At 37.9% G+C, this 27,328-nt stretch overlaps 2 protein-coding genes across 8 annotated transcripts in view; one reads left to right on the forward strand and one right to left on the reverse strand.

The window, feature by feature from the left end:
• Positions 1–10,427, forward strand: part of LOC110835728 (SPRY domain-containing protein 3) — a 77,999-nt gene extending 67,572 nt beyond the window's left edge. For all 7 annotated transcript variants that reach the window (XR_015536805.1, XR_015536806.1, XR_015536808.1 and 4 more), the window contains 3 exons: positions 5,470–5,604; positions 8,989–9,110; positions 9,575–10,427. The gene's annotated coding sequence lies outside the window, so the exon portion shown is untranslated. The remainder of the gene's footprint in view (positions 1–5,469; positions 5,605–8,988; positions 9,111–9,574) is intronic.
• Positions 233–27,161, reverse strand: Hel89B (histone acetyltransferase 1). The gene is made up of 34 exons (XM_022076243.2): positions 26,990–27,161; positions 26,445–26,543; positions 25,877–26,118; positions 25,253–25,390; positions 24,817–24,980; positions 23,606–23,872; positions 22,473–22,631; positions 22,056–22,191; positions 21,144–21,280; positions 20,472–20,740; positions 20,146–20,371; positions 18,955–19,101; positions 18,104–18,284; positions 17,411–17,757; positions 16,561–16,727; positions 15,789–15,906; positions 15,179–15,310; positions 14,660–14,788; positions 14,160–14,270; positions 13,579–13,732; positions 13,147–13,253; positions 12,118–12,388; positions 11,572–11,807; positions 11,351–11,488; positions 10,563–10,714; positions 10,169–10,310; positions 9,557–9,764; positions 8,542–8,783; positions 7,338–7,486; positions 6,354–6,488; positions 5,855–6,017; positions 5,450–5,586; positions 4,889–4,970; positions 233–4,184 (listed from the first exon to the last, which is right to left on the reverse strand). Exons 2-34 carry the CDS (start codon positions 26,453–26,455, stop codon positions 3,999–4,001), a joined length of 5,583 nt encoding a protein of 1,860 aa, XP_021931935.1. The 5' UTR covers positions 26,456–26,543; positions 26,990–27,161; the 3' UTR covers positions 233–3,998.
• Positions 27,162–27,328: the final 167 nt, after the last annotated feature.

Genomic DNA, 27,328 nt, shown 5'->3' on the forward strand with positions numbered 1-27,328 from the left:
TTGCTAAGTGGAACAAAAAGTGTCATTAGTTGTAAAATAGTAAGATGACAGCTGTTGAGTATATTTATGTTCATAAAAGGCAACCAGTTTGCAAACCAGCATAAAGGAAGCAGTGGATGAGCACTGGTTGGAAAACACTACTATGCTGTAACATCCAGTAATTTATGATCAAGCTGAAAGGCTTTTTTTGTATATCAATCAGGAACAGGGTATAAACAAAGAAAACAAAATGTAGTCATAAACACTTTATCACACGACTTACAACAAATTACAATCAAATTGATACAATACAGTGATGTCAGTTTCTTGGGACTAGTTTCAAAGTTTCTGCTCAAGACTACATACAAACAGTTGCGACCTGTATGAGTCTCAATTGTCATGGCTGGCACATCCCTTCAAGAGAATTCCAGTCACAAGAGTGCATCAAGGCAACCCCCAACCCTCCCAAAAAATTTACAGGTATCCTCACATTAAGATGACAAAACCCACAAAAAACTGGAGTTCCTCTTTTGCCTTCCTCACAAACAAGAGCCAGCAATACATTTATTTCATCTCCATCTGTGTGTGGTCTTACTGTTCATTATTCCACATTTCATGTTCCTGCTATCCAAGAAGTCAGAAAAGGGGCTGGGGGAGGCATAGAATTTCAAGTAATCTGACTGAGAAAGAGCCAATTGCAATAAACAAGAGACATGCCCTTAAGAACTGCATCAAGCCCATCACATGGTGTAACAAAAACAGATGATTACAAGTAACATTATCACAAAACTCAGAAGATTCTATCTGGCTTTTTTATGTGAATAAAATAACACTTCAATACAAGGCAGAAAAACCTACACAAAATCACCGGTAAAATAAAGAAAACAAATACTGCAATCTTGTTCCACCTCACAAAGAACTCTGGAATGCCTTTTATTCTCACCCTAGACCAAAGTTATGGTCTTGCTTCATAACTGAATTAACATGGGATTGAACATCCCCGTAGAGGCATCTTCAACAGGTGGCACTGATACAGCCAATCAGCTTCTGAATCTTAAGGTATTACTAATAGCTGCACTGCTCACAAGATCTTCTTATCGCAATGTAATTAACAATAGCCAGATTCACAAAAGTGTATATTGACTTCTAAATAATTTACTGAATGCTCTAGATGACTGTCAGTCTAAATTTGCACTTCAGTAATTTAGCAAAGAACATAAAAATCTGGTAAGCTAAATATGTATGTTGAACTTCATCTGATTAAATGTAGACAGTAAAATACAAATCCTCCAGAAACTGTGTATCGTGTAATGAAAACAGATGGTACAATTAAGTATATGAGAGAATGTTTTAACACGGTAGGACACTTCCTGTAAAAAGAGCCACTTTCTCATCAGGTAAACAATATTAAACAATTTACAGTGCACATCATTATGTTCTGCCAAGCTCTCAGACTTTTCAGAAAAGATTAATATAAATATAATCAATATGTACAATTTAAAGCCTAAATTTCACTACTAAAAATGTGTGCAATTTCTAACAAACAGTACTTTTTAAAAACTTCCTTTTGCAAAAAGCAGTATTACAGACCAATTACTTGTTTCCTATTTCCTTAGTGCCAATAAATTCATTCACTTAACAGTGAAAATGTATATTTATATTTAAAATGCATGAGGGTTGGATATTTATAGCAGGCATTTTACTGCATATATCACTTTTTTTTAGTTGTGTAAAAATTCAATAAAACCACAATTCATAGTGTGATGTACAAGAAATTAATGCATAATCTTACTGACAAGTCAAGAAGGCATAACATTTCTCAATTACAAAGATCGATTTAACACTGTTTAAGGAAATAATCACTGTTAGCACAGAATCATATGTAACATAAATAAAAAATGCAGACTTATTGATTGTTAAAGCAAGTGTGACAGTTTCACTGGGATTTAAACAGTGCTCATTCATGTGGAGATGTGAAATCCCTCATAAAAGAAAACTGAGAGCTTGACATAAATTTAAAAAACTATTGCTTATAATACAAACAAATTCATTGTACTGGAAGCCCATATCCCTTTCAATGTGTGGGTTTTTGTGAGGGTTATGACAAGAATGTGGAGGAGAAAAACACAAGGAAGAATAAAAAAAAGAATGTTATATCCTTTTTTTATTTTCATACCTGTATTGTTCAGAAAACTCATTCCACAAACATGAATCTGGGTATGAAAGGGGCAGGGCGTGGAATGTAGCTCATCCCCACACTGTGAGTGGCATATCGTATGTAGAAAAGTATAAAAGTCATCATAATGAAAACATTCCAGTCAGGTAGCACATACACTGCTTCAGTTTCTATACTTAACCAAAAAGGTCTAAGTTTTAATATGCAAAAAGGACACTGTAGCAAGCTGTACAGCACTTCTTAATTAAATGACAGCACACCAAGACAGGGAAGTGTACAGCACAGTTAATATTACATGCCACTGGAATAGTTTCCATTTGTAATCATTCTGTCAGAACCAAGGTTCCTGTCACCGAGATTTACAGTCCTTATTTCTCATGCAATTCGACATATCTGTTAGCTTCTTGGCATTATCTTTTTTCTGGATCATGACGTAGTTCCTTCCATACTGGTAATAAGCACAGCAGGTGCTGACTTGGCCTAAAAGTTCAATATAGGAGAATACGCAGTTTTTATCTTGTGTGAATGCAGAAAAATGATTGCACATTTTTAAATTACATTCAGTTCTGAGGAAATGCTATACTTCTAAGCAGGTAAAATGCAACTGCATACATAGTTTGTTCGTTTAATGTTACACTACCGAAATAAATTTATGGACTGAAGCAGTAACAAATGAAACAAAATCATAAATGATGAGGATATGTTATCATAAAAATGACATCACCTAAAATCAAATTCCCAAGGAGACTTTTTCAGTTTACTTACATGATTTTATATAGCATAAGTAAAGAGAACTCTTTAATGTAATAAGTAATACATTCATTTAATTACCTCCAATATATGCATAATTTTGTCACTCAACATTTTGTTCCAGGTCACATATGCAACCAAATTAATAATTTAATTGACACTCTATCAACATAAATGCCCTTGCCAGATTTAGGCAAAAGCAATTTAAAATTTAATTTTGAAAGTGTTTGAAGCAACTCCTCACAACAGCACACTGTAAGCCATTTATATGCATAAGTAGGAAAATAAGATATAGCATAAAGATGATTATACTTAAAACTTTGTCATACAGGATTTAAATCCCTACATGCAGAACAGGTAGACAGATTTTAATTGAGGGATTACAGCTTCCCACGAAATTTGATAAGAATCCTGAAGTAACAACAAAAAATTATATTATGCTGACAGTTATGCAAGAGGAACAAAACTACAATGGTCAGTGTCAATGTTTGAAACTTCTGATGGTGGTTAATAACTTGTGTAAATATTTTATTGATTCATTATTTTACCTTGTCTTCCTTCTGACACAATCACACACACCTATTTATTGTACGGCGGTGAGATCATGAACGAGCATGAATGGTGTACTGACAGAATGATCAAAAAGAAGTGACATGACTGAAACACATCCTATAGTAACAATGAATTCTATAGGCTCAATGTTTTTAAAACACTCACAGCATGAAAACTTAATAGAAGTCTGTATATGGACAGAAAAATTCTAGTGGTGTATATGCTATATGGTTGCCCAGAATGAAAATGTATTTTAGCACTGCAATATTGAAAAGCATTAACTGATGATGAATGAATAGCAGAAGTTGCTACCAGTTCTTACAACAATGAATAAAGATTTTTAGGTATCTACTGTTTCACAATGAGAGTTCATTGGTGCCTAACATCACTTCAGAATTTAACAGGAGACAGGTTTAAGTATTTTTCCAATTCAATACTCACATGTGGCTATCATACTCCATATAAAGGGCCTTGTCAATGAAACACTTACGCGGCCAGGAAGTTTTATAAGTACTACAGTGCAGGAAGTTGAAATTGTAACTCATTTACGCAGACTGTTCACAAAATTTGTGAGGTCATACTCTTCTTCATATTGCTTTTCCTCCCACAAATCTGGCAGTGTTTCCAGCACTGTCTTCATTGTGACAGTACCTGATGTCACAGTCTGGTTCTTAGCAGTTTTCTGACTGTCTTTCGTCTTGTCATCCAATGAGAAAAGATCCAACAGCTGAAACCAAATGTACAAAACTTCACTGCACAAAGATAGTAACACATAAAAATAGTGTCTGTACACCGAGAAGCAGGTGAGAAGGGGGTATAAAAAAACAGGTAAGATATAGGGATGGGATATCACTATATCCTGTACCCAACACAATTCTCAATTTGCTTCCATCTGTTCCAGGCCCCCCAAACCGCAACTTCCATCTCCATATTTCCTCTCTCTTCAATAATCTTCTTTCCCAGTATCATATACCTCTCATTACTATCTCCTCCCTCACTTGCAGTTCTGCCCCCATCTCTTTGCTCCTCACCATCCCAGCAATCCCCAATCCCTTTCAGTCTACTCCTTTATCACCTGCTTCTCAACAGTTTATACTGAACCTCCCCTCTAACCCCTATCACACCATTTTGCTATTTCCATGCCATTCTAACATCACGCTATCCCTCCTTTATCCCATACCAATCACTTACCTCCACCCTCCCCTGATTTTTCTTTTACCTTCTTTCATTAAACCCCTACCTCTCCTCTTTCCGGCTTGCTGCCACTCCTTAAACTTACTCCCATCTCTACTTTCCCGGAACTTCTCACACACCTTCCATTCTACCCAGTCACTTGCTTCTTTTTTACCTTTTCTCCCCAGCATTGACAACATTGGGTATGTATTGGGGGAGTAAAAGTATGCAGCACCAAGACCTACAGACATGAGTTACCTGCTCTGTTCCCATGGTCTCCATGCTTGCATTCTCACTGCTTATCACAGTGTTTGCTGTCATTAACTTGAACTTCTGCAACCTGGAATGGAATAACATAACTGCAGTCTGCTTATGAACATAAAACTAATACAAGTCATGTCAGCATATTTAATATTGATGGGATTATACAAGCACTTCACAGCTGTGATAAAGTAAAGACTAAAACTGGAACAAATTGTAATAAGAATGGACAAAGGAAGGATATAAGATTTAGTGTACAGGGAAATTACCATCTAAAAGTAAGGTAAACATTAATTTTAAAGTAAACTTCACAACTCTGGATTCACATCCATCTAGCACTGAGCTTGACATGTGGTACTTTACCTCCAGTCCCCAAAACATCTTCATGGATTGTGTGGTACTTCAGCACAAACAAGACTCACACTTTAGCTTACAACCTTCATTCATCAAGCAGATTATGTACAGCTTTCACTGACATCTTATGGAAGAAATTACATTCACTAGAATCATTAATTTTCCTCATGTAAGAATAAAATTATAATGGTAACAGAAACTCACCCCATGATCTTCTCTTCTAGGGTGCCTCTTGTTATAAGCCTGTATACGTTGACAACTTTCTTCTGACCGATGCGGTGAGCACGATCCATTGCCTGCACATCCTTCATTGGATTCCAGTCATGCTCCACAAATACTACCTGCCATCACATGATAAGGTATTTATTACAAGAACTGAGACGAAGCAGACAATCTGAATTTTTATTTCACTTTGCACTCTGATTTCAAATATTGAAGAGAACTGTAAACTAAACCAAGAGATTTATTCCAACTTCAGATGAAACATACAGAAAGATGAAGACATGGCATGCCCATTGTGCTTCAATTTTAAGAACTTTTAGCAAATAAAAGAATTAAAAGGAATGTCATAGCTTCAACCAAAAGAACATGAATGTCAGTCACACTTACTGTGTCAGCGCCTGTTAGGTTGAGTCCCAGACCTCCAACCTGGGTGGTCAACAGTAGCACGTCTATCGAAGGATCGTTATTAAATGCAGTCACTACATTGTGCCGCACGCCTGGTGAGATGCTGCCATCTAGCCTCAGGTATGTCACACTAGGCATGTTGCTCCTGGTCAACATTTACATTTTATATCACTCTTGGGTTATTTAATGACACTTCTCATCTACATAGGTTCTACACAGGTTTTATAGCAGTTCACAGCTGCAGAGACTGAGGAAAACCATCAACATCTCGGTGAACAGACAGTCTACATGCCTCTATCTGAGCCCACAACTTAGCAGAAAATGAAGCACATAGCACCCATTATTGTCAATGTTTAATATTCATTTCCCCTTTATGGCAGACATCATTATCCCTCTGTCCCCATAGCACAGCTGGATGTGACAAGACCACAGACAAATACAGGGAACATAAAACCTGTGTAATGGAACACTGATAACTTACTTAAAGAGATCCTGCTCCAGTATGTCAAGCATGGCTTTGAGCTGGCAGAAGATTAGTGCTCGATGCTGATTGACAACAAGTTCTCCAGTCTGACCCGCAGGGGGCACACCAATTCCACAATCCAGTAGCAGCTGCCTGCAAAAGAAGTATGGTCAGACACTAAAAGTGATTATGCTATTAAAACTGTGAAGGAAAGCTGAACAAATTCATAAAAATAAGTTTTTCAAACATCTGATACAGTGTAACCACATATTCAGAATGTTCCATTTGTACCAGAAAAACAGGATATATCTAAAACATGTGGTCCCAATCTTATTAGACTCACAGACTGATAAAATGGCACTAAAGTTTCCAACTGTATCCATTTCACACTGTATAGAACAAACAATAGTCAAAAATATAATTATTACTATAAACTCTGAACATGCTTATTTACAACACAAAAACTAACTGCTCAGTTACTGATGTTGAAGAGATATCATAATAATGATGCAAAATCATTTAACTTATCAGATATACATGCTGTGATTTCCAACATGGCTTTTCTTTCCACTTACCGAGAAATGCTCCAACACACCGCTCATCTCCTCACCACTCACACCATTAAGTGTGGTGGATGGGAGAAAACAGAATAGTGATGTGCAATTCAATAGTCAGGGGGGACAGGAGTCAAAAAATAAGATTTTCTTTCTTCCGTAGTACAATACATGTAACGCTAACAACATTAATGATCTGTGACATGGCTTCAAAGTATCCTCTGAATTTTAGTGTAGTCTGCCACCTAACAAGGCACTGGAAAGCATGAACACACTAAATACACTGGCCCACAATTTAATTTTCCATGCATAAAAACTATTAATTCTGAAACACTCATTTTTCCATTGTTGTACCAAAACAATGGTCTGCAATGTACGAGAGGATTTCCATACCACAGCATCAGAAAACTCAACAACTGTAAAAATGAGGTTTCTACTAAGAACTTACTTGAGGGCTGGCAATTTAGCTGCATGATGGATATCTGCCATGGTGCTGTTTTGCTGTTTCAGCTGCGTTAAAATTTTTTCATATTCAGGATGCCGTGGTGACAGAACCAGCTTCGGATGGTTACACACATTTTGGAGATACCTCAGAGCCTGTAGTTAAATAGTCAGTGTTATGAGAGGGTGACAGCTGCAACCTCACGCCATGTCACAAACACAAATAATATTTTCACTTTTACACATAGGTCAGATGGTCACATGGACAGTGATTCTTTCCCATAATAGCTAATTTACATGAATCTTTATGTAAATCACAGACCTAAGTATTTAAAAAAGCATGTATGTAAATTATGCAATAAAATATGGACTGCACAGATTTGCACAGAAGTTGAAAAATGCCACACGACTGAAATGGCACATAACAGAAAAAGATTTGCTAATGACAATACTGGAAAAATGTTCAGCTTCAAGTAACTTCAAGAACACACAATTTCACAGTCAATTGGTATGTAGACCTGCTTACAGTCAGATGTTCGTCAAGTGACAGAAAAATGTTTCATGCCCAAATGCATAGAACAGATAAAGTACAAATATGTAGCTTATTAGCAGTAAAATAGGTGAGATGTGTAAGGAGTACAGAAAGAAAAAGTATAAAAGGGGGAAAACACAAAATGAAGAAAAATAGTGCATTTTAAGATAAACACCTTGAAAAACAATTTGACCAGCAACATAATAAGGTGTAAGATTTGAGGTTTTCACAGCGGTGAGTATGAAGATTTCTGTCTTCTGGGTTGGTGAGCTGTGTAGTCTGGTCGATGTTAACCAACGTTTCAGAGGTCATACTGCCTCCGTCATCAGAGTGATATACAGAAATCTGAAGACACTAGGCTGTCAGATGATCCACTTAAAATGGAAATATTTTTGGAGGAAGAAAAAGTGCTTACATTGTGAATAATATTTATATGTGTAGTAGTGTATGAACTACCATCCACCAATTTCCCACGCTAAAGCCAACAAGAAGCATAATATTGAGCCATCCATGTTCTGAATCTAATGGACAATATCCAGCTATGGTCTGACAACCTATGTAGGATTTGAGGTTCAACAACCTGTCTGATCTCCATCAGTCAGCGTGAAGAAATCCAGATCTGTAACATGATTTGTTGTGCATGACTGGCTATTGCCCAGCTTGCACACTGTTCAGTCACCTGGAAGATGTGTGTGCTCCCTTGTATGGTGCCTGCCTGCCCACCGTGTGCGAGGCTATCCTGCAAGCTCTGGTGGGCGTGAGAGCGTGCAAAGTCCTCATACAGCTGTTCCTGCAGTGGACTCAGTTCACAGTAATAATCCTGTGTGATCTTGGGAGGCAGATCTTGCAATACATCTTCCTTCATCCTGCGCAACAGGAATGGCAATGCCTGCCTGTGCAGTGCTTCCATGGCTAGTGCTCCTATAACACAATTATTTGGTTTCATCTAATACCATTCACTTCCATGAACATTAACGACTTGTACCATATTCTTGGCATTTCTGTTTTCTTGTTAAATGTATAACATTAAACTTTACACAACTCCATAGCTAGTGCCTTAAAAACTACCTAATTTTATGGTACAGAGTCTTTCCTCTATATTTAACAGTTCCTCATCTGTTTACAGAATTCTCACCATCACCACTGGTCCTCATCTTGAGCTAGTTTGATCCAGTTCAAACGCTATCTATTCAACTCAGATTCACCTAACACCTTGTCGTTACATACAAGCGATAAAGGATGAATGATGTAAGTGACAAGTGGAGGCTTACTTGTTTCACAGAGGAACTGCAAGCCAGTAACAAATAAGTACTGATAAGGATCATGAAATCAAAGTGCTTACAATGGGCTGGGCAAGCAACTATGAAAAGGAGACTAAGAATGAAAAAGATTTTGGTGGGGAAATAAAAAATGGCAACTTCATGATTGAGAAGGAGGATGATAATATTAAGATAAAACTTTTCAGAAATGGTGACAACAAACAGATTAAATGCTTTCAGGAGCATGTCCAATGATGGGCTTTAGTATTAACAGTATTAAAACTTTAATTTTACTTTACTGGAGGTTCAGTTGGTAAAGTATCTGCAATTATGAACTGATACTGAGCTATAAATTAACTGAACCAATACAAACAATTACTCCAAAAATTTCAACCAACATATGTTATGGCCACAATCTAGAATTAACAAGCAGACCTGCTTCTTGCTCCTTAGCCGAACTCTTCGGATCACGGCTGGCCAGGATTGGCTTGCTGTAGCGTGCCGTAAACTGCTTCTCTGTACCAAGGAAACCAGGCATCAGGAAGTCAAACAGTGACCACAGCTCCAGTACATTATTCTGTATTGGTGTTCCCGACAAAATGAGGCGGTGATTTGCAACCAGCTGTTTGATTGCTTTTGAGGACTGCAACAGAAATGTAAATCACAAACTGGATACAACTGAGGGCAACTAAGTTTACTTTCATCTTCAGTCTGTTCCAATATCTGCTACACAAAATCAGTTCCACATAACACAAGTAAGACATGGGAAATTCAGTGAGATTTCAGGTTATGTCAATGAGTATAAAGATGGCTGTCTTCTGGGTTATTTCACCATGCAGTTTGGTACATGACTGACGATTCAGAGGCATTTACTGCCTCCATCATCAGGACAATCACTCTGTAATGGTATCCACCTAAGTTTCTACAAGTTGTCACAAACCAGAAGAACAATGTAATATGCATTTCTTTGTCCTAAATATTTTACATATTTATAAAACGTCCAAAATATGACTTGAATATGTTACTGATGTAAAGTAAAGGTGATACCTTGGTTTTTCCATTCTTGATAACATGGCCCTCATCCAGGATGCAATAGTTCCACTTGATAGAACTGAAGAAATCAATGTCCTTCCTGACAATGTCATATGAAGCCACCACCAAATTGTGGAATTTTACCTTGCTGCGTAGCCTGCAGTAATTCAGATAAATTAATGAACCTCAACACAGAACAGAAGAGTTATTAGAGTCATGATAATACCATAAGCTTATATTTCTTTGTCAGTATGTAAATTAAATGTGAAATGTACTTGTCTGTAGATGGCTATCTTCTGGGTTGAATCACTGTGTAGTCCGGTAGACGTTTACCAGATTACACAGTGCTACAACCCAGAAGACAGCCACCTTCGTACTCACTGCTGAAAAAACCCTAAATCCTACTTACTTATCCCTTTCTGCAGGGGGTCCAATGTACTGCAGAGGGTTGAGGTAATCTCTTGACAGGAACTTTTCCACCTCGTACATCCAGTGGCCTGTGAGAGTTGGGGGACAGATTACAATTGAAGGCAATGGAGCACAGTCTGGGCTTCTAGTTTTCTGAAACAAAAATACAAAACAGTGTGGGTGATAAGAACCAGCTTAATGCTGCAGCATATGCAGCATCCAGATAACTTCAGCAATGAACACAGCATCTTTTAATGAACCAAACTGCTTTTGTCCCATGATACCACATAGACAGTGAAGTAAATACGATTTCTGTTCTCTTAATTAGTTTTAAAATATCTATATTTCTTCTGAAAGCCAGTACTGAAAACAATTCATTGCTCCCTTATTTCCACAGAAGTTTCAAATATGCTTCCACAGTCAGTAATCACGTTCTTAAATTATCAAAGACCTGCTCACTAAAAGTAACAGATTTCTCCATTGCTATCCAGTTTTGTAACCTACCACGGAAAAGCAAACTGTTGATGTAAGATGACTACTGCTGCTTTTGCAAAGCATTCAATCAAAGTGGAACAGCCCTCATCTTTTGTTCCTGCTAATATGTACAACAAACAACAACTGCTAACTGTGGATAGAATAGTGTTTGCAATTGTAAATTGGACCAATGCATTTTTCATTTCATAGCTTATTACACATACGGCACAAAGCCAATTTCCTATTTCTATAACTCTGGCACAGGAAACTGATTTGAACCTGGGACTAGTCAATTTCTGTGAGAGAATGTCATACCTCATACTGCTGTCTCCTATAATAATGATCTCCTGCCAGGATGCAAATGGACTGCAGAGTCTTTCCCAGTCCCATGTCATCACACAAGATGCCATGGAGTTTGTACTTGTTCAGAAATGCGAGCCAGTTCACACCAGACTGAAACACAAACAACAAGTTTAGGAGGAACTTATGATACCTACTGCCTTTATAATTCTCAAACAACTATAACATCACTGTACTTGTTGATAAGACCGCAGTTCTGCTTGAATGGGTACAGGAACTTTATAGTCCTCAATCAACTTGGGGTTAAACAGCTGTTCCAAGAACTTGCGTTCTCGAGCCTTCTGCTGAGCCAGCTCTGGAGTGAGATTAGGTGGGTCTGGAACACCACCATCTAGTGGCATCAGCTGTATCAACGTGGCAAAGCAGTGTGTGGCCATCAAGCGCACTGGCTGGTTCTGGTCACTCATACGACCTGCAACACACAAAGCAGCACCAAATTTTATTTCTTACGCAAGCTATTCTGTATGTAAAGTAAAGCGTCCCACTAACGCCATGTAGGTGCATTGGGGGAGTGGAGGTACAGGTCCTACTCTTTCTTGACCTCGGCACCAGATGGGGGTGAGTGGTCAGCATCACGCCCCGGCCGTGCTTTACCCCTGGGAAAGGACCCCGGTACCCATCTGTATATATAAATATTATAACACAAAACTAGCTAATTTTAATCCACATTACCGGACCCAATCATCATAAGTCTTACAGAAAAACAGTCAGCCTATGCTTACCCAGCAGAGGCACCACCAGGAGAACAATATATGGCACAATGTTAAACTGCAGTTTCTCAGATATTGATGCCAGAGCCTCAACAGCACCTTGGCGCTGTATATCTGAGTCAATTGCACCAAGCAGTGGCAGCACTTTATCTATCACATGTGTCATCACTGGCACAGAAGACAGGCATGCCAATGCACCCATACAGCGAGCAGTCATGTGCCTCACAGCACGGTACGGGTGCGTCAGAAGCAGACACAGCCGGGGAAGACAGACAACCAGCACCTGTGCACATATTCAGGTCAATTTTCAACAGGCTACTGAGATTAACTTTGTTGCTAATAGGAAACTTAAGTTTGACATTTTCTGCCACCTCAAATGTTCAAATTTGGGAACTGTTATGGTATGGAAAATGCAAGTATTTCATTAGAAACTAGGTCACAGATGAAATACCTGGAACTGTCAGTAACAAATCAAAATTACACCCACTTTACCTACTCAGGATACAAACCCTATTCATCAAATGTATAACCAGCTACTTGCACTTTATGCGTAAGTACTAAAAAATTATCTATTTTGTTACCATCTACAGTCTAAAACTTTCAATCTGATATATGATTTATAATTATAGGACTTCCTGACAAGTAATGTCAACAATGCTTAATTTTATAGAAAGTATTTACCTGAGGCAGTCCCGCGCCGTAGCCGCACGGTCTGAGGCATCATGCATCGGACCAGCGATACGGAATGTGCGTTGGTCCGAGTCTCGGGGAGAAGAAATTTTCTCATGAGCTTTCCACCAGTGTATGGGACCGGTGTCAACCCAGCATCGTGAGGAAATTGGGGAGCTACAATGAGTAGCGTAATCCGGTCAGGAAAGCTAGCAATGGCTGGGGGTTCGTCGTGCTGACCATACATCACCCTATATCTGGTTGGATGATCGTTCACCTCTGCTTAGGCATGTGAACGTGAGGCCAGCAGTCAAGCTAGTCGGCTTTGGCTCTCTGGAGCTGTTACGCCACGGATTTAATTGTTTAATTTACCTGAGGCAAGATGTCGGAGTGGATGGCTGGACTTGTTACTTCAAGGACTTGAAGACTCGATACCAGATCCTCTGCTGCTGCATCATTGTTCATCAAGACTGGGGCATCTGTTAACACATCAACTCTGTTTCACTTTAAATATGGAATATAAAATGTAAGGCATAGCATAACTGAAGAATACACCAGCCTGCATATTGTATTAGGAATTGAAATCAAAAGCAATTATAAGAACCAATCAATACATTAACACATTTTTTGTGCACCAACAATGTGGACACACTTTAAAAACCCAAACTCAGGACCTTCTGAACACAAAGCAAGAGCGCTAGCCAATCAAACACAATGTTCAGTTAAGTAATGTATAAAAGTGAATCTTATCAAATTTTACTTTGTTCTAAGAACTGAACAGAAAATAGACAACGGAATGCTCACCAAATGTAGTTAAGTCAACAGCATCCTTCAGATGATCAATCATAATCTCCCAGAACTTTGGTAACTTATGCGGCAAATCCCTACCAAAATATAAACTTATTGCTGTTAGAGCAAAGCAGGCTCCCCTCCTCTGTATACGGCTTTGCTTTTGAGCCTGAAACATGCAAAACAGAACAATAAGTGGAAAAGATACAGGAAGAGCAAAGGGAAACCAAAATCAATCTCTTACAATTTGACTTAATCAACAGACTTATCAGTAACATTGTCCTTCTTTACACATTCTTTCCACAAAATTCAGTGAGGAATTGCAACTACCACACACTTGACTGTGAGAAAACACAAACAAAAAATTATCCTTTGTATGGCTGATGTCACTTGAAAAAACAACCCATATTCTGCATAGTCGTGAAGATAATTATAATATGCTGTTAATGAATTTAACCTAGCAAATGATCTGAAACCTTAACAGCTCACTGCTTCATGTCAGAAATCAGTGAATAGTTTTAGAATGCTTCATGAGCTCAACTACAAGTACTGTGAATGTGATGGTGATAATGCCAGTAATAACAAGTAATGCATACATTATCTTCTGCGGCAAACAGCTCCTCCAAAGGTATGTCTGTGATGGGTGGTCGGCCTGGACCACGACCTCCCGTAGAATTAGAGCGCCGAAAGGCAGCTCGCTCAGCAGACTGCACAGAAATATCAATATCTTACCCAGTACTCATTCAAAGAGAGCCCCTTTATTATTAATTAATTACATAAGATTTCCTACCTACAGCATAAGTGTTCTGCTATACCAGGTAGTAACATCACTAGTGACGCTGCGAATGTTCATTATAAGTTTCCTAAACATTATTCTTTCTGTTATAAAGTATTCATTAACATTACAATATCAGAAAGGCCAATTCATTTGTTCACCTATAGGTTACCTAAAGGGGTAGGTAAGCCCTGAACATTCAAGCAGTATGTTTCTCCAAAACACTGGTATCACCTACAGGTCTGCACAGCATTACAAGTCATGACACCGACTTGCTTGATGGCAAAGACGCCAAAATGAGCAATACTGCAGTCATCTTACCCGTTGCTGATTGACCAGCGTCAGGATGCCAGTATAGTTGTTCGCGAAGGAAGTCGGAGTTCCCGTGCGACTGCCATCCCCAGTGCTCTCAACCCCACTGTCACTGCTGGGACCCTCTCCTGTGACTGTCTGAAATGCCATCACATTACTCTCTTCAGCAAGACAACAAGGGCACCTACCACTTATACATCAAGATTTAATCAGAGATAAACTACATTTATTTGAGATTTTGGAATAGTAAATTTATAAAAGAAATAGTAAACAAATCATATGATCATTATAAATTTCTGCTTGTCTTGTGCAAATTGATGATTGTATTGCTCAAGCTTGCCAACACAAATGCATCAATTTGACATGCAGTAGAAAACATCTTATTTTTGTTAGTAGTGTGATTATTCCTATCTTAAACAGAAACAGGGTATGAAGGTGTGGACTGCAGTCCAGAAGTAGGCTCTTGTGAACATGAAAATGTAACTTAAGACATAATTATTGTATTGCCTTATACCTGCCAAGAATTACCTGTATTTTTGGTGTGAACTCAGGGTCAGATCGCAGGAATGTACACAGATTGGAGACAATCTTGCTATTGGGACATGGCACTCTCTTCACACAAAGATCAGCCAAGCAAGCCAAGTGGTCTGCAGCCAAGATCTGGAATCATCCATGCACAAATGAATGGTCATCACATAATTTAAGCTAACAATACTGTATCAACTATTAAAGTGACACTGGTAGCAGCAAACAGATATATGTAATGAAGGTAATGGATCAAACACTGCTCACCCCTAAATTGAATGCAATTAAGCTTGTAATGACTGAGTTACAAAGATATAAACTGAAGAATATAATGTGATTTGTATGGTATGATTAGCACTGAAATAGTAGATTTGCAGCTGCAATGAATGAAAAGCAAGGCCAGTGAACTGTGTAAAGTAACAAATAACACATTCCGAACATGTGCACTCCATTGCAGTACTTTCCACACTTCTTACACTCAGCTATATCCTCGCTTATTATACTCACAAGACATGCGTTTATAGTGTAGATCTACTTCACAAAAATTCTGAAAACTACACATTCTTCAACTTTTAGCATCTATAAATGAGTGTGTGTTCACTTTTCAACATACCTGTAACTGCTCGTTCTCTTCTTTCTTAATGGATTCCATCAATGGCTTGATCACTGGGTTCAGTTTCTCTGGCAGACATCTGAACAAGGTAACTGCACCTGCCAAAGTAGCCTGAGTTCTACAAACAAAACCACCGGCATTAGTGTCAGAACAGTACTCAGTCCTTTGAAGGACACCCCCCCCCCCACTTTTTCAATATGTGCGTGTGCGCGCACACACGCACGTTCAGAGTTAACTGCAAAGAAAGAAACACATTATATTTACCAAAATACACAAAGAAAGAAAACAAGTTAGGAAATAACCCACAGCATAACAATTCTGGTATTTGCCAGAATTTTACCTCGACTTTTGAGAGTGGTAATGACCTCTGCATGGACAGGGTAATGATGCCATCACAGAGGATTTTCCCTCCCCAGGTTACTTTGATAATTAAGCTAACCATGTTAACAGATAATGCCATCTGCAGTCTACTGAGGGAAGCCTAAAAAATATTTATGTTTTTTAAGTGGTTATTAAAATTGTCCAATTTAAACAAAGACTGGAATTGTGTGGCCACTTGTCATATAATTCTCCAATATCAAATTCCATCAAAATCAGTTTATTCGCTCTCAAGATGGTTTACGTATAAATACAGACAGATATGAGACAAGTTTAATAAGTGCTCCATAGGACAGGGATTGCAACTGATCACTTAAAATTTCACTACAAAGTATATATGGGGTTTCCACCTCACTAAATCGTGCATCTCCATCAGATAACTAAGACAACTTACGAAATACTGAGTAGCATCTGATCAGAGCTGGTTTGAGACACTGCTCCTTGTATGGCTTTCCTGCGGTCTTCTAGACTCTCGGACACTTTGGGTTTGAGCTTGTGTCTGGACAGCAGTTGCTGTGCAACAGGTCCACTGAGTTGCTGGATCTGTTCCAATGTCAACACCTGCCAGAAACAGAGAGGTTAGAAATAATTTTCCATAGGACACATGTACATGTCTGAATGAATAAGATAGGAAACAACCTCTAACCTGTGATTGAAATTGAACCTCTGCCTTTGTCCGCTTCAGTCCTCAAACTCTTCAAAATATTTTATTTATACAAGTTAACATTATAGAAATATCAACCACCCTTAAATTAGTATTTTAATAATATACAGCCCACACACTGAATACAATAAATATGAGTAATTTAGAAATAATTCTTTTCCATCCAACAAAGGAAAGAAAGTTTATGGCATCATTTACTTGCATATTTTACATCATTCATTTCTGCTACACCCAACACAACTATTGGGATACTGGGAACAACCCATTCTTCAAGTGCCTGAGCACTGCGGGTCCCAACTTTTCGTTGGCTCGATCTATAGGCAGTCAGTAGGACTCCTTGGACGAGGGATCGGCCCGTCGCAAGGCCTCTACCTGTACACAGGACAACACAACACAGAAAAATGCGGACAAACATTCATGACTTGAGTGGGATTCGAACCCACAGTCCCAGCGACCAAGCGGCACAAGGCCCACGCCTCAGATCGCGCGGCCACTGCGGACCACACCACAACACAACTACAGAATCACAATAACCAAAGTTCCCTTTAAAATGTATATGTGATATAGTATTGTTCCATACCTTCCCACAGATTTCAGGATCCAGCGGTAACTTGTAGTGTTTGAGCATTGCAACGAAGTCTCTGGTCTCCTGTAGAAGTCGTGTGAAGGACAGAGCAATCTCATCAAAGTACACACATTCACTTAGAGATTGATGAAGGCGAATTCTGAGTGTCTCAGGGCACACCTGAGTTGAGGTATCAAGCCGTGCCCACTCCACAATGACAAGGCCAGCCACCATTCTCTGTACTGCCGATTTGGAGTTGAGGTACGTTAACAGCAACTTTACATAGATATCAACTGGGCTCTCAGTCTCTGCAGTATACTCAATACCAGGCGCAGGCTGCACTATGTAGCATGACAGCAGGCCTTAAAGCAGAAACATTACTAAGGTAAACGTAAGTTCTGGGAAAATTTATGATGTCTCCAATCTACACTGTGAGACTATCAGGAATAAATTACAAATTAAAAACTGTACAAGCATGAAAATAAATGAAAAATGTGACTTTGTATGAATGATGCCACTGGCAGTATTAGTTCATAAGAGCCATAATATTTTCTTAAACATGGATGATCCATTAAACATAATATGAATTTTTTATAATTTATTTCATAATGTTTTAAGTTAGAAGGTAAAACAATTACAGCGCTACACTTAATAAGAGTTTGACAATAGAGTGTGTGGACACCTTGTTAGCAGATAAGCCCAACTTACCCAGCATCCGACTAGCCATACAGCGAGCCCGTGTCACATTCTTCTCCCTTGCTGCAGCTGGAGTTGTTTCACTGCCACCAACATACAACTTGAGCTCACACTTGGAATTTCCATTACTGCTGCCAGCCTCTAGAGAAGGTAAAGTGCGTGGCCTTCTAACAGACCTATCACCAGAACGATCCTGGACAAAGACACAAGCATCAGTAATCTCATTAATAGCTCAGCAAGTATGAAAAGTTTGTTATAGTAAAGCTTGATACAAAAAACTGATGAACAACTAAAATTAGTAAAAGGTTAGAAATCCAAGTATTTCTCTAAACAGAACACCAGATATTTCACGAAAACAAAAATATGGAAAATTACAATTTACATCAGGTCCTAACTAATATGGATCTATCTTTGATGACATTTGACTACTACTAATTCATCAAATAAATGCACCTTAGAGAAAAACAGTTCATCGAAGAATGCCAAACTTAATTATTTTTAGTTCTCAAAAATGCATCAAACAATTCATTCAAAACCTTAGCGGTTTTGCTGTTTCTCCTTTATATAATCAACATTTTGTCATTCCATTAAGAAAGATATCTTGTACAAACAAGGACCATGCTATGAACATGTTGCTCTTAGCTAATGAATAGGTAGAATGTTTCTTCATTGTTAAGTACATCTATAGCATTGTTCCAAGATAGAAAAAAATAACTAATTTCAATAAGTAACAGTTTTGGCGGTGGAACCGAACATATGATTACACTCAACATACTGCCAGTTTTTAAGCTGTACTTGGGAGTAAAAATTAAATATTACATTATGCAAATCCACAATGGATGAAGTGTCCTTTTCATACTTACTCTGATAGATTTGCTTTGTATTAGCTGTGCAGGGTCAATGGCAAGCTTGGCTGGCTGCATGGTTAGGCACAGCCAGGAACTGACAAATGGACAAGCAGCCACAAGCAGTTCCTCCAGCTGACTGCTGCGTACCAGGTTACCCCATACCTGTAACAGATCGACAGACATGTAGATTCTAAAATAACAAGGGTGGCTATTTTGGATGCCTCATAATTTATGTAGCTGTCATGCTGGTATTACTGACAACAGAAAATTAAAAGGCACAAATGTAGATTGGCCTCTAGAGACAGTTTTGTGAAGATGCATCACTGGGTGATACCATAAGAAAATAAATCCTTATAAAGGAAGGTCATATGCTAAAAATATGAAATGCTTAAAAAAGCAGATTTCTATGAAGACAATAACACAAAGTACAACAGAGTTGGTTTTCTATTAGGAACCACTACTTCATTCCTTATGTACTAAAACATTTAAATATGAGCGATAAATTTAAATTTCATCTTGAAAATTCAGAATTACAATATTTTTCTCAAATGGACAAATGAAACTCTTGTTTTTGTTATTATTCACTTCTTTCCCATTGAACAAATCAATTGCACAAAATGATACCCATTTTAGAAACAAAGTCCCGCCATGATGTCAACAACACTAACAAATTATCAGAATAACCTGGAACAATCCCGTCTGAGTCAAATCCACAATTCTGAACTGCTACATACAATTTTATTGTAGCTGAGGTAAAAGAGCCTTTACCAGCAGAATATGAAATGCAAGAGTTTCACATAACAGCTATAGTAACCACCATCTTAACATATTCATATTTAAAAAATAGAATTGGCAACAGTTTTACATAAGCAAAACCTTCAAGAATAACCATGTGAGTAAAAATTCTAACATGTTTCTTCACTTCTTAGATAACAGAGAATGACACATCAAGCATGTGTTTGATAATTCATAGCAATATTCTCTTGCCATTCACTCATCAAAATAATCATTTTAGTTCCTATAAAACTTTATTTCCAACAAACAATTCCAAAACAGGCAGATCTATCAAAAGCATTTTGAATATACCTTCAGCTTAGAACAATCAGAGGGAAGAAGAAACCCATAACTGTCAACATAAATAAAAGACAACAGTATGACAAGAACTATCAAACCATGCAGGAACAGAGGAACAGAACAACTTGCTACCTGCTCAGCCAGATCCTGAATTTCAGTAAGTGGTTCCACTATTACACGCTGGAAGATGTGCCTGAGTGCATCCTGGAGCAGAGCTGCTGTCCAACTGACACCATTGCTACTGACAGGTTGCGCAGTCAGTGTGCACAGTGTTTGCAATGTAGCACGACGAACGGAGGATGTGCTATGGCAAAGGAATGGCCATAATCGTGGCACAACTTCACGAAGTGGCTGTGGTCTGTAAACACACCAGCCACAAATTCAATCAAACTAACTTTAAACATAGTGCCAAGGTATGAAGATGGCCGACTTCTGGGTTGTTGATTAGTTTCACTCACATCATATGTTTGTGTATGAGTGGTGAGCTGAGCAGAGCTGCTAGAAGCCCCATGAAACTGTTGCACGCTGCTGCCAATTCATCTTGTTCTAGCAGCAAGTCCCAGAGTCTGTGTACCGTAGCCTCCACCTGATCTGGCAGATCTGACACAATCTTAGGTGCAACAGGAATCAGTGCTGATGCTGCCACTGCTCCCACATCATCCACTGGGTCTGCGAGACCCTCCAAGATGTGACTAAATGCCATTGGCAGTATCTCACTTACCAAGTCCTACAAACCAAGTAAAAAATGTACGCCAAGGTGAATGAAGAATGGCATCTCAGAAGGCATAAATAATTCAACAAATTATCGTAACTAACTCATACACATCAGGATACCCTTTATGTGATCATATATTTTTAAGAACTGTATAAATAATCAGTTCACACAGACCACATAGAAGTTCATGGCAATAACAAAGTTTTGAGACCATGTTTGATAACTTCCATGTACTAACAGAAACAATAGGCAAAAATGTATCACTAACTTTTATAATTTGTACTTTATAGGGAAAACACAGTTTCTTGTAGAACTTACTGCTAAACATTTGAAATCTCTTTTCCACACTGACTAGCCATCAGTGAAGTGTGAACTACTAGAATCAAATTCAAGGCAATGAAAGATGAGAAGTTACCTCTCTAACAGCAAGCAGGTACTTGAGCCCCAGCAAGCCCCCATGTCTTGCTTCCCACTCATTATGGGTCAGAAGTTGAAGCAGAATTTTAAGCACTCCTTTCACATCGTCACAACTCATCAGATTCAGTACTGACCCTGGAACAGCCAAGTTTTGATTCAAAGGTTGATGCACTATACAGTTATTACATAAATGCAATACTGTAACATTAAAATTGATTGCAAAGAATAATTACAAACACATTTTACAAAAAACATATGCTGGCTAGATAATAAAAGTTACAAAAGAGTTCTGGTATTTAAATGATGTTAATACAGTGTATTTATCTCAATGTGAGACAAGGTTTTTCATTGAAGTTGGATGTCTTCTGGGTCATAGTGCCATGTAGTCTGGTAGAAGTTCACCAACATTTCAGAGATCCTTAGTGCCACCATCATCAGGGTGATGAGACTGCCAGAGGATAGAGGCAGCATGGACCTCTGAAACATTGGTAAACTTGTACCAGACTACATGACCCTACAACCCAGAAGATGGACATCTTCATACTCACGACCATGAGAGCCTGAAATCCTACTAAGGTTTTTCATCAATGTACCATCTCGACAAACCAGTGGCCAATTTACAAAGTATTACAAATACTTACAAGCATACAGGTATCATTAAAAAGTACATAAGTAAATAATGCCATACAAAGGATACACTTCTGATTTTTTATAATTACCAGATAATATTAAGAAGCTAAAAAATGCAAGAAAATTGTCTATTTCCAATGCAGGTGATTCTTAAAGGAACTGATGACATTAACAATAAAGGCAAATTAGAATACAGTTGCCCAAATTTTGATGTAGTTGGTGATTACTTAATTAAAAGCCGCAACATTAATAATTATAGCGAGGCGTGTGTACCATATACCTAAAGCCTGAGCACAAGTTTCCCTCACTGGTGCAACAACCTGGTCAGACACGAAGTCACCAAATCGATCCAATGCTAGTACACAGAGCAGCCTTGATGAAATGTCTTCTAGCCAGAGCTGGTGACACTCCTCCTTCTGCAATCACAATGTACCAGTGACTAATTTTAAACACACATAAAACCCTAGCAATCCAGTTCACTGTGTATATCTGAATATAAGATGAACTCAAATATAATATGAAAAGGCGGAAAAATATTAGAGAAAGACTACACTATTACATGTCCAGATAAAATACTCCAGAAAAATTTTACATATATTTGTTCCCCGTCTCTTCTTAATGGCCCGTACTCTCACCCATGATTGCTGCTTTACAGAGTGCCATACAGTTTAAGGTCTCTCTGACAAACCTTACATACCTCAGTCTTGGTGAGGTCAGCAGCCTTTCCTGCGCCTCTTCCATGGAGTCGCACAACCTCTCTCAATGCAGTGGCAGCTCCATGACGCACTTCCCAACTTGGACTGAACAGGTCTTGACACAGTTGATCACAGAAATTCTCAAAAGGCCAGTCGACTGCCTAAACACAAACAATGCTTACAACATTTCTGTCCACTGGATTCAGATATACATGTGTCTTAACTAAGAAGAAAAGATATATACAAATCTAAGTTATTTTGGTTTTTATTTTTAGATTGAATTTAACCCCTTGACCTAACTGCTTATACTGCCACTACAGAACACAACATTTCTGTCGACTGATTTGATTTATTAAAATATCATATATAACAATCACTCTTTAATCTTTATTATAAACACAATTCAGCCATTTGAACATCCTCAATGTATTCCTATAATAATCATACAATGCAAGAATTATTCACACACCCTCATCAACAATTATACAGCTTAATGAAGTTTACATATTGTATCAATATAATTAAAATTTTCCACACTGATATTTGAACTTCTAAAACTGTTCTTCAGCTAGTCTCCAGATAAGATGCAAAAATCATAAACACCTTTTGTATTCTCTACTTTCACTATTTTACTCATAAAACCCTCTTAAATTAATAACTGATCAATAAAAGATAGAATTCTCAGCCATCCACTTAATCCATTACTAAATCAGTTTTTAAAGAAACCTCTTCTGTGCATGTGCACTACTGTTATCAGTTCTTTCTGCCTGACATGAATTATAAAGCTTTAGAAAACACAATATAATGTACTACAAACACCTTGCATTGTTAATAAATTCTGTTGATGCTTCAATTGGATATACAACTGCTTGCTTGTTTCATTTTTCTCTTCAGTCATAGTCATGTTGAACTTTCTATCCTTGTGATGAGTAGAGACAGTATTTTGAAATTATATGAACCACAGAAGTAATGTGAGTGAAGATTGGAAATTTGCTAATGAATTGAGGAATGCAGTGCTGGAAAATGAACTACATTAGAACATGCTAATATTGGGTAATAAAAAGACTTCAGGTCTCAAGACATTCTATAAAGGAAAATAAGTAGCTCTTCTCTGTAATGTGCACAGCCTCCTCACCTCTCCCCAGGAACCAGTGCTGTCTGGAACACTCCCATTTGTTAATAACCCTGTTGCACTTAGATCCTCCTGTTTGATTTCCTCCAGCTTGGGTTTCTTATGATCAGGGTCCTCACCAACCGATGATGTTCCTCCGTCTTCTCCTGATTCTCGTGACCTCTGTTTAGACATTGCCTGGCGAGCTTTACGTCGAGCTCTGTTTATCTCGCGAGAACTGAGCATGCCAATCTGTGCCATCTCTTGCTGTACAACCTCACCCACAGTTTTCTGTAATTAGAATATAAATACGGTGTCATAATACATATATGAACTGAAATGTTAAAAGTCTAGAAGTCTTCTCTTTGTCGCTAACAATTTTGCCCTCATCTTAAACATTATAATCAGAAATTGGAAGCTGTTAGGAAAGGGCAGGGAGCAGAAAGACAGTATTTACTTTGAAAGGAAGAATAAAATAAACAAACTAACAGCTTACTTGTGAGCTAGTCATCCTTGCATTATAGGAAATGGATTATTTAACAGGTCATTTTGTCACCAAAAGAAATATTAACCTTAAAAAATAAGAAGCAGGAGTAACATGGCTCATAAGTATTAATATTTGTGGTAAACACCTAGCAACCTTCCAGGACAGAAAGGGACCAGTGAGATGAACCAGCATGATAAGGACTCAGTTGCACTGATAAAATGGTGAGAAAAATGGAGAGGAAAAACTTACATTATTCAGTCCAAAATGGAGAGGGAAAATTCACATTATTCAATCCAAAACATACAATTTATCAGAGTTGATAGCTTCAATTTAAACATAGGAGAACCTGCACCCTCATCTGATTACTGATAAAACTAGACTTTCCATTTAGATAAACTTACCACTGTTAGTGTATTTCTATGAAAACATATTACAAACACCTTTAAATGCTGACATGGCAGTATATTTTTTTTTAATTTCAAGATGCACATAAATCCATAACAAAAGGATCAGTGCTTCTAAGTAAGTTGTCACTGCAGAGCTTGGATATGATTAAAGCATCTTACCCAAACACCACACCATCCAATTCATGAAGATTATTCATTACCATAAATAATAGCACCATCAGTATCTGATAACTGTCACTACTGCTGATTCCCAGAACTAAAGAACAAGTATTGTCAAAGACTAATGAAAAGATAGAACTTTAAACTGCTATAACCATAGATAGATACTTGCACATACTTACCCTCATTGTGTCATGTTGAGATGTGTCCACATCAAGAGAAATTGTTAGGTCCTCAGCAGAAAATACTTCAGACATATCAATGCCAATTCTAACAGCAACATCCAAACCAAGACGAGCATTCAGAAGCTGCCTCTGCCTAGCCATCTTCTCTCGAACATCAATACCTGATAACAGGATTAAAACAATACTGGAAACTGTGGTCATAAGCATACAGAATTAATGACAAATGTCCTAGGCTCAAATGTAAAAATAATATTCAACAATCCACTAACAAGTATTGAATCTGTCCAAAAACATAAGACCATGCAGTTGTTGAACATCAAACTGTGAACTGGAGACGGTTTCCAAGTTTTACAATCCACGCATTTCATGCTGCAATATTCCTCCCAGTAAATAAGGTACTACCATAACAGATATATTCAGAATAAAACTATACCTTGATACTCCTCCTCATCAAACTCCTTTCCCTCTGAAGCCATGAGATGAGTGCTGTTGGCTAAGACCCTGTTAATATCAAAGTTGTGGAACTTCAAACGTCCTGCCTGCGACACCAACAAGGACTGTGGATAGCACTCTGCAAATAACATAAAAAACTGCCTTTGTGAATTCACTTGTCTGATTCCTACTTTAAAAGCACAAACTTTGCTTTTCTTACTCACACAAGATGTAAACCACACAATTCAGAAGATAAATAAAACAAAAATAAAAATGGTAATTTTATGCTGAACAAATTGCGATTCAACCTGTATTCTTTTTAACACTTCTTGATGCATACAACTCCCACCATTGCAAAACAATTGACAACAGTTTTCTTCATCTCTGTCCAAAATAACAACTTTAAGGTTTACATCCTTCAGGTACAACAAAATTATTTCATGAATACTGAATGTGATTGTGGTCTACTTAAGACACTATGACAGAATTTTTCAGAAGGAACTATGGAAAACTACACACAAAATAATTATTCTGGGCAGAGATTCAAACCCAGGTCCTCCAAAACATAAAGCACTCAACCACAACATTCAAAATTAGACCAAACGAGTAAAGGTAGGTTCTACACCTCTTTTGATGCTGGATGCTGGGGGATCCCACTGGGGTACATTCTGGATAACAGCCTCCACAGCTTGGCCAGCAGCAATGCGCGTCTCCCAGGCTGGGCTTCGTAAGTAGGTGGTAATCCGAGACAACAGGTGATGTAACTCATGTGGGTGTAAACGTTGCACCTCTCCCAGCTGACGAGCTGCAGCTCGTCGTGTCACACCCGACGAACCCGTCTCCAATAGCACAAATAAACGGTCAAGCCTATAGCAGAAATTTAAAGTTATTACATGTTTCATATGTTAACACATACCACAAACAGCGGAGTTTAAGAGGATGGGTACAGAGTAAAATAAACCAGGGAAAACACACTAACATTTTAAAATAATCATCCCAAATTTTGCAAGGTGAAGTTGTCCTTTGCTTAGACACAAAAAGAAATGTGTTGCAGAATCTATAAAACTGAGATGCATTCAATCAATCCATATTCAAATAAACTGGTATTAGGACTAATACACAATACATATTTTTTCACCACAAACTAGATTTCAATGTTGTATCATACTGATTCACAAATCAAATGTACTTGCCTTGATGTCATTCTCAAGAATGAAGTCAAACCTAATTAGTTTAAATTCTGCAGGACTTATGCCTCAACAAATACTCCTGCCTAAAATGCCTGGTTCCATCTGAAATTATTTAAAAAAATACACATAAAGATTGTGCAAGATCCTACATAATAACACAAAACAACAATACCTACTTATTTGTTTACACAATATTTATAAAAAGTTATCACATGCCAGAACATCCATTAATGTAAACTGGCTTCCAACATATGGAAAATAGAACTGCTATCCATGAAGTAGGTTACAGTAGTCATCACGCTTGAGTCATCAATGTATGGAAATACGATGATTGATTATAATAATTCATGTATTTCTCCATGTGCCACGGAGGGTTACAACGGCTTTTCATAACTTAGAATGACGTTTTCATACACTGTTTTCCCTTAACCCACTGCATCACAGAAAACAAACCGCTTCCAGATGCTAACAAACAACTAACAAGTTCCAATATACTCATGAATAATACGTAGCTATAACTTTAAAAAAAACATGAAAAAATATCTTACCTCAGAATATAAAATGCTAACTTGTTGAAAACGACATTATCCAGGTTTTGTGTCCACATATATCATATACCTTCTCAAAATAAAAGCATAAACACAGATTGCGAAAAGTATTTTTAGGAGAGAAAGGCATCGTACAACACTCACATTTATACTGACAGCCATATTGCTGATGAGTCCGAATTTATGCAATAGTTGCAGGGTTGCCAGATATTAACGAATTTAATTCGGCAAATTTCCCTAGTACGTCTCAATTACGTCAATGAAGGAGAATAACAAAAATCACTTTTATATGCTTTGCTGGTGCTTAACATTTGCATAATATTACTGAGTTCTAAAATG

This window comes from Zootermopsis nevadensis, unplaced genomic scaffold, assembly GCF_977971745.1.
Source record: "Zootermopsis nevadensis isolate Lab colony 2312 unplaced genomic scaffold, Znev_1.0 Znev_ptg000024l, whole genome shotgun sequence".
NCBI classification, from domain to species: domain Eukaryota; kingdom Metazoa; phylum Arthropoda; class Insecta; order Blattodea; family Termopsidae; genus Zootermopsis; species Zootermopsis nevadensis.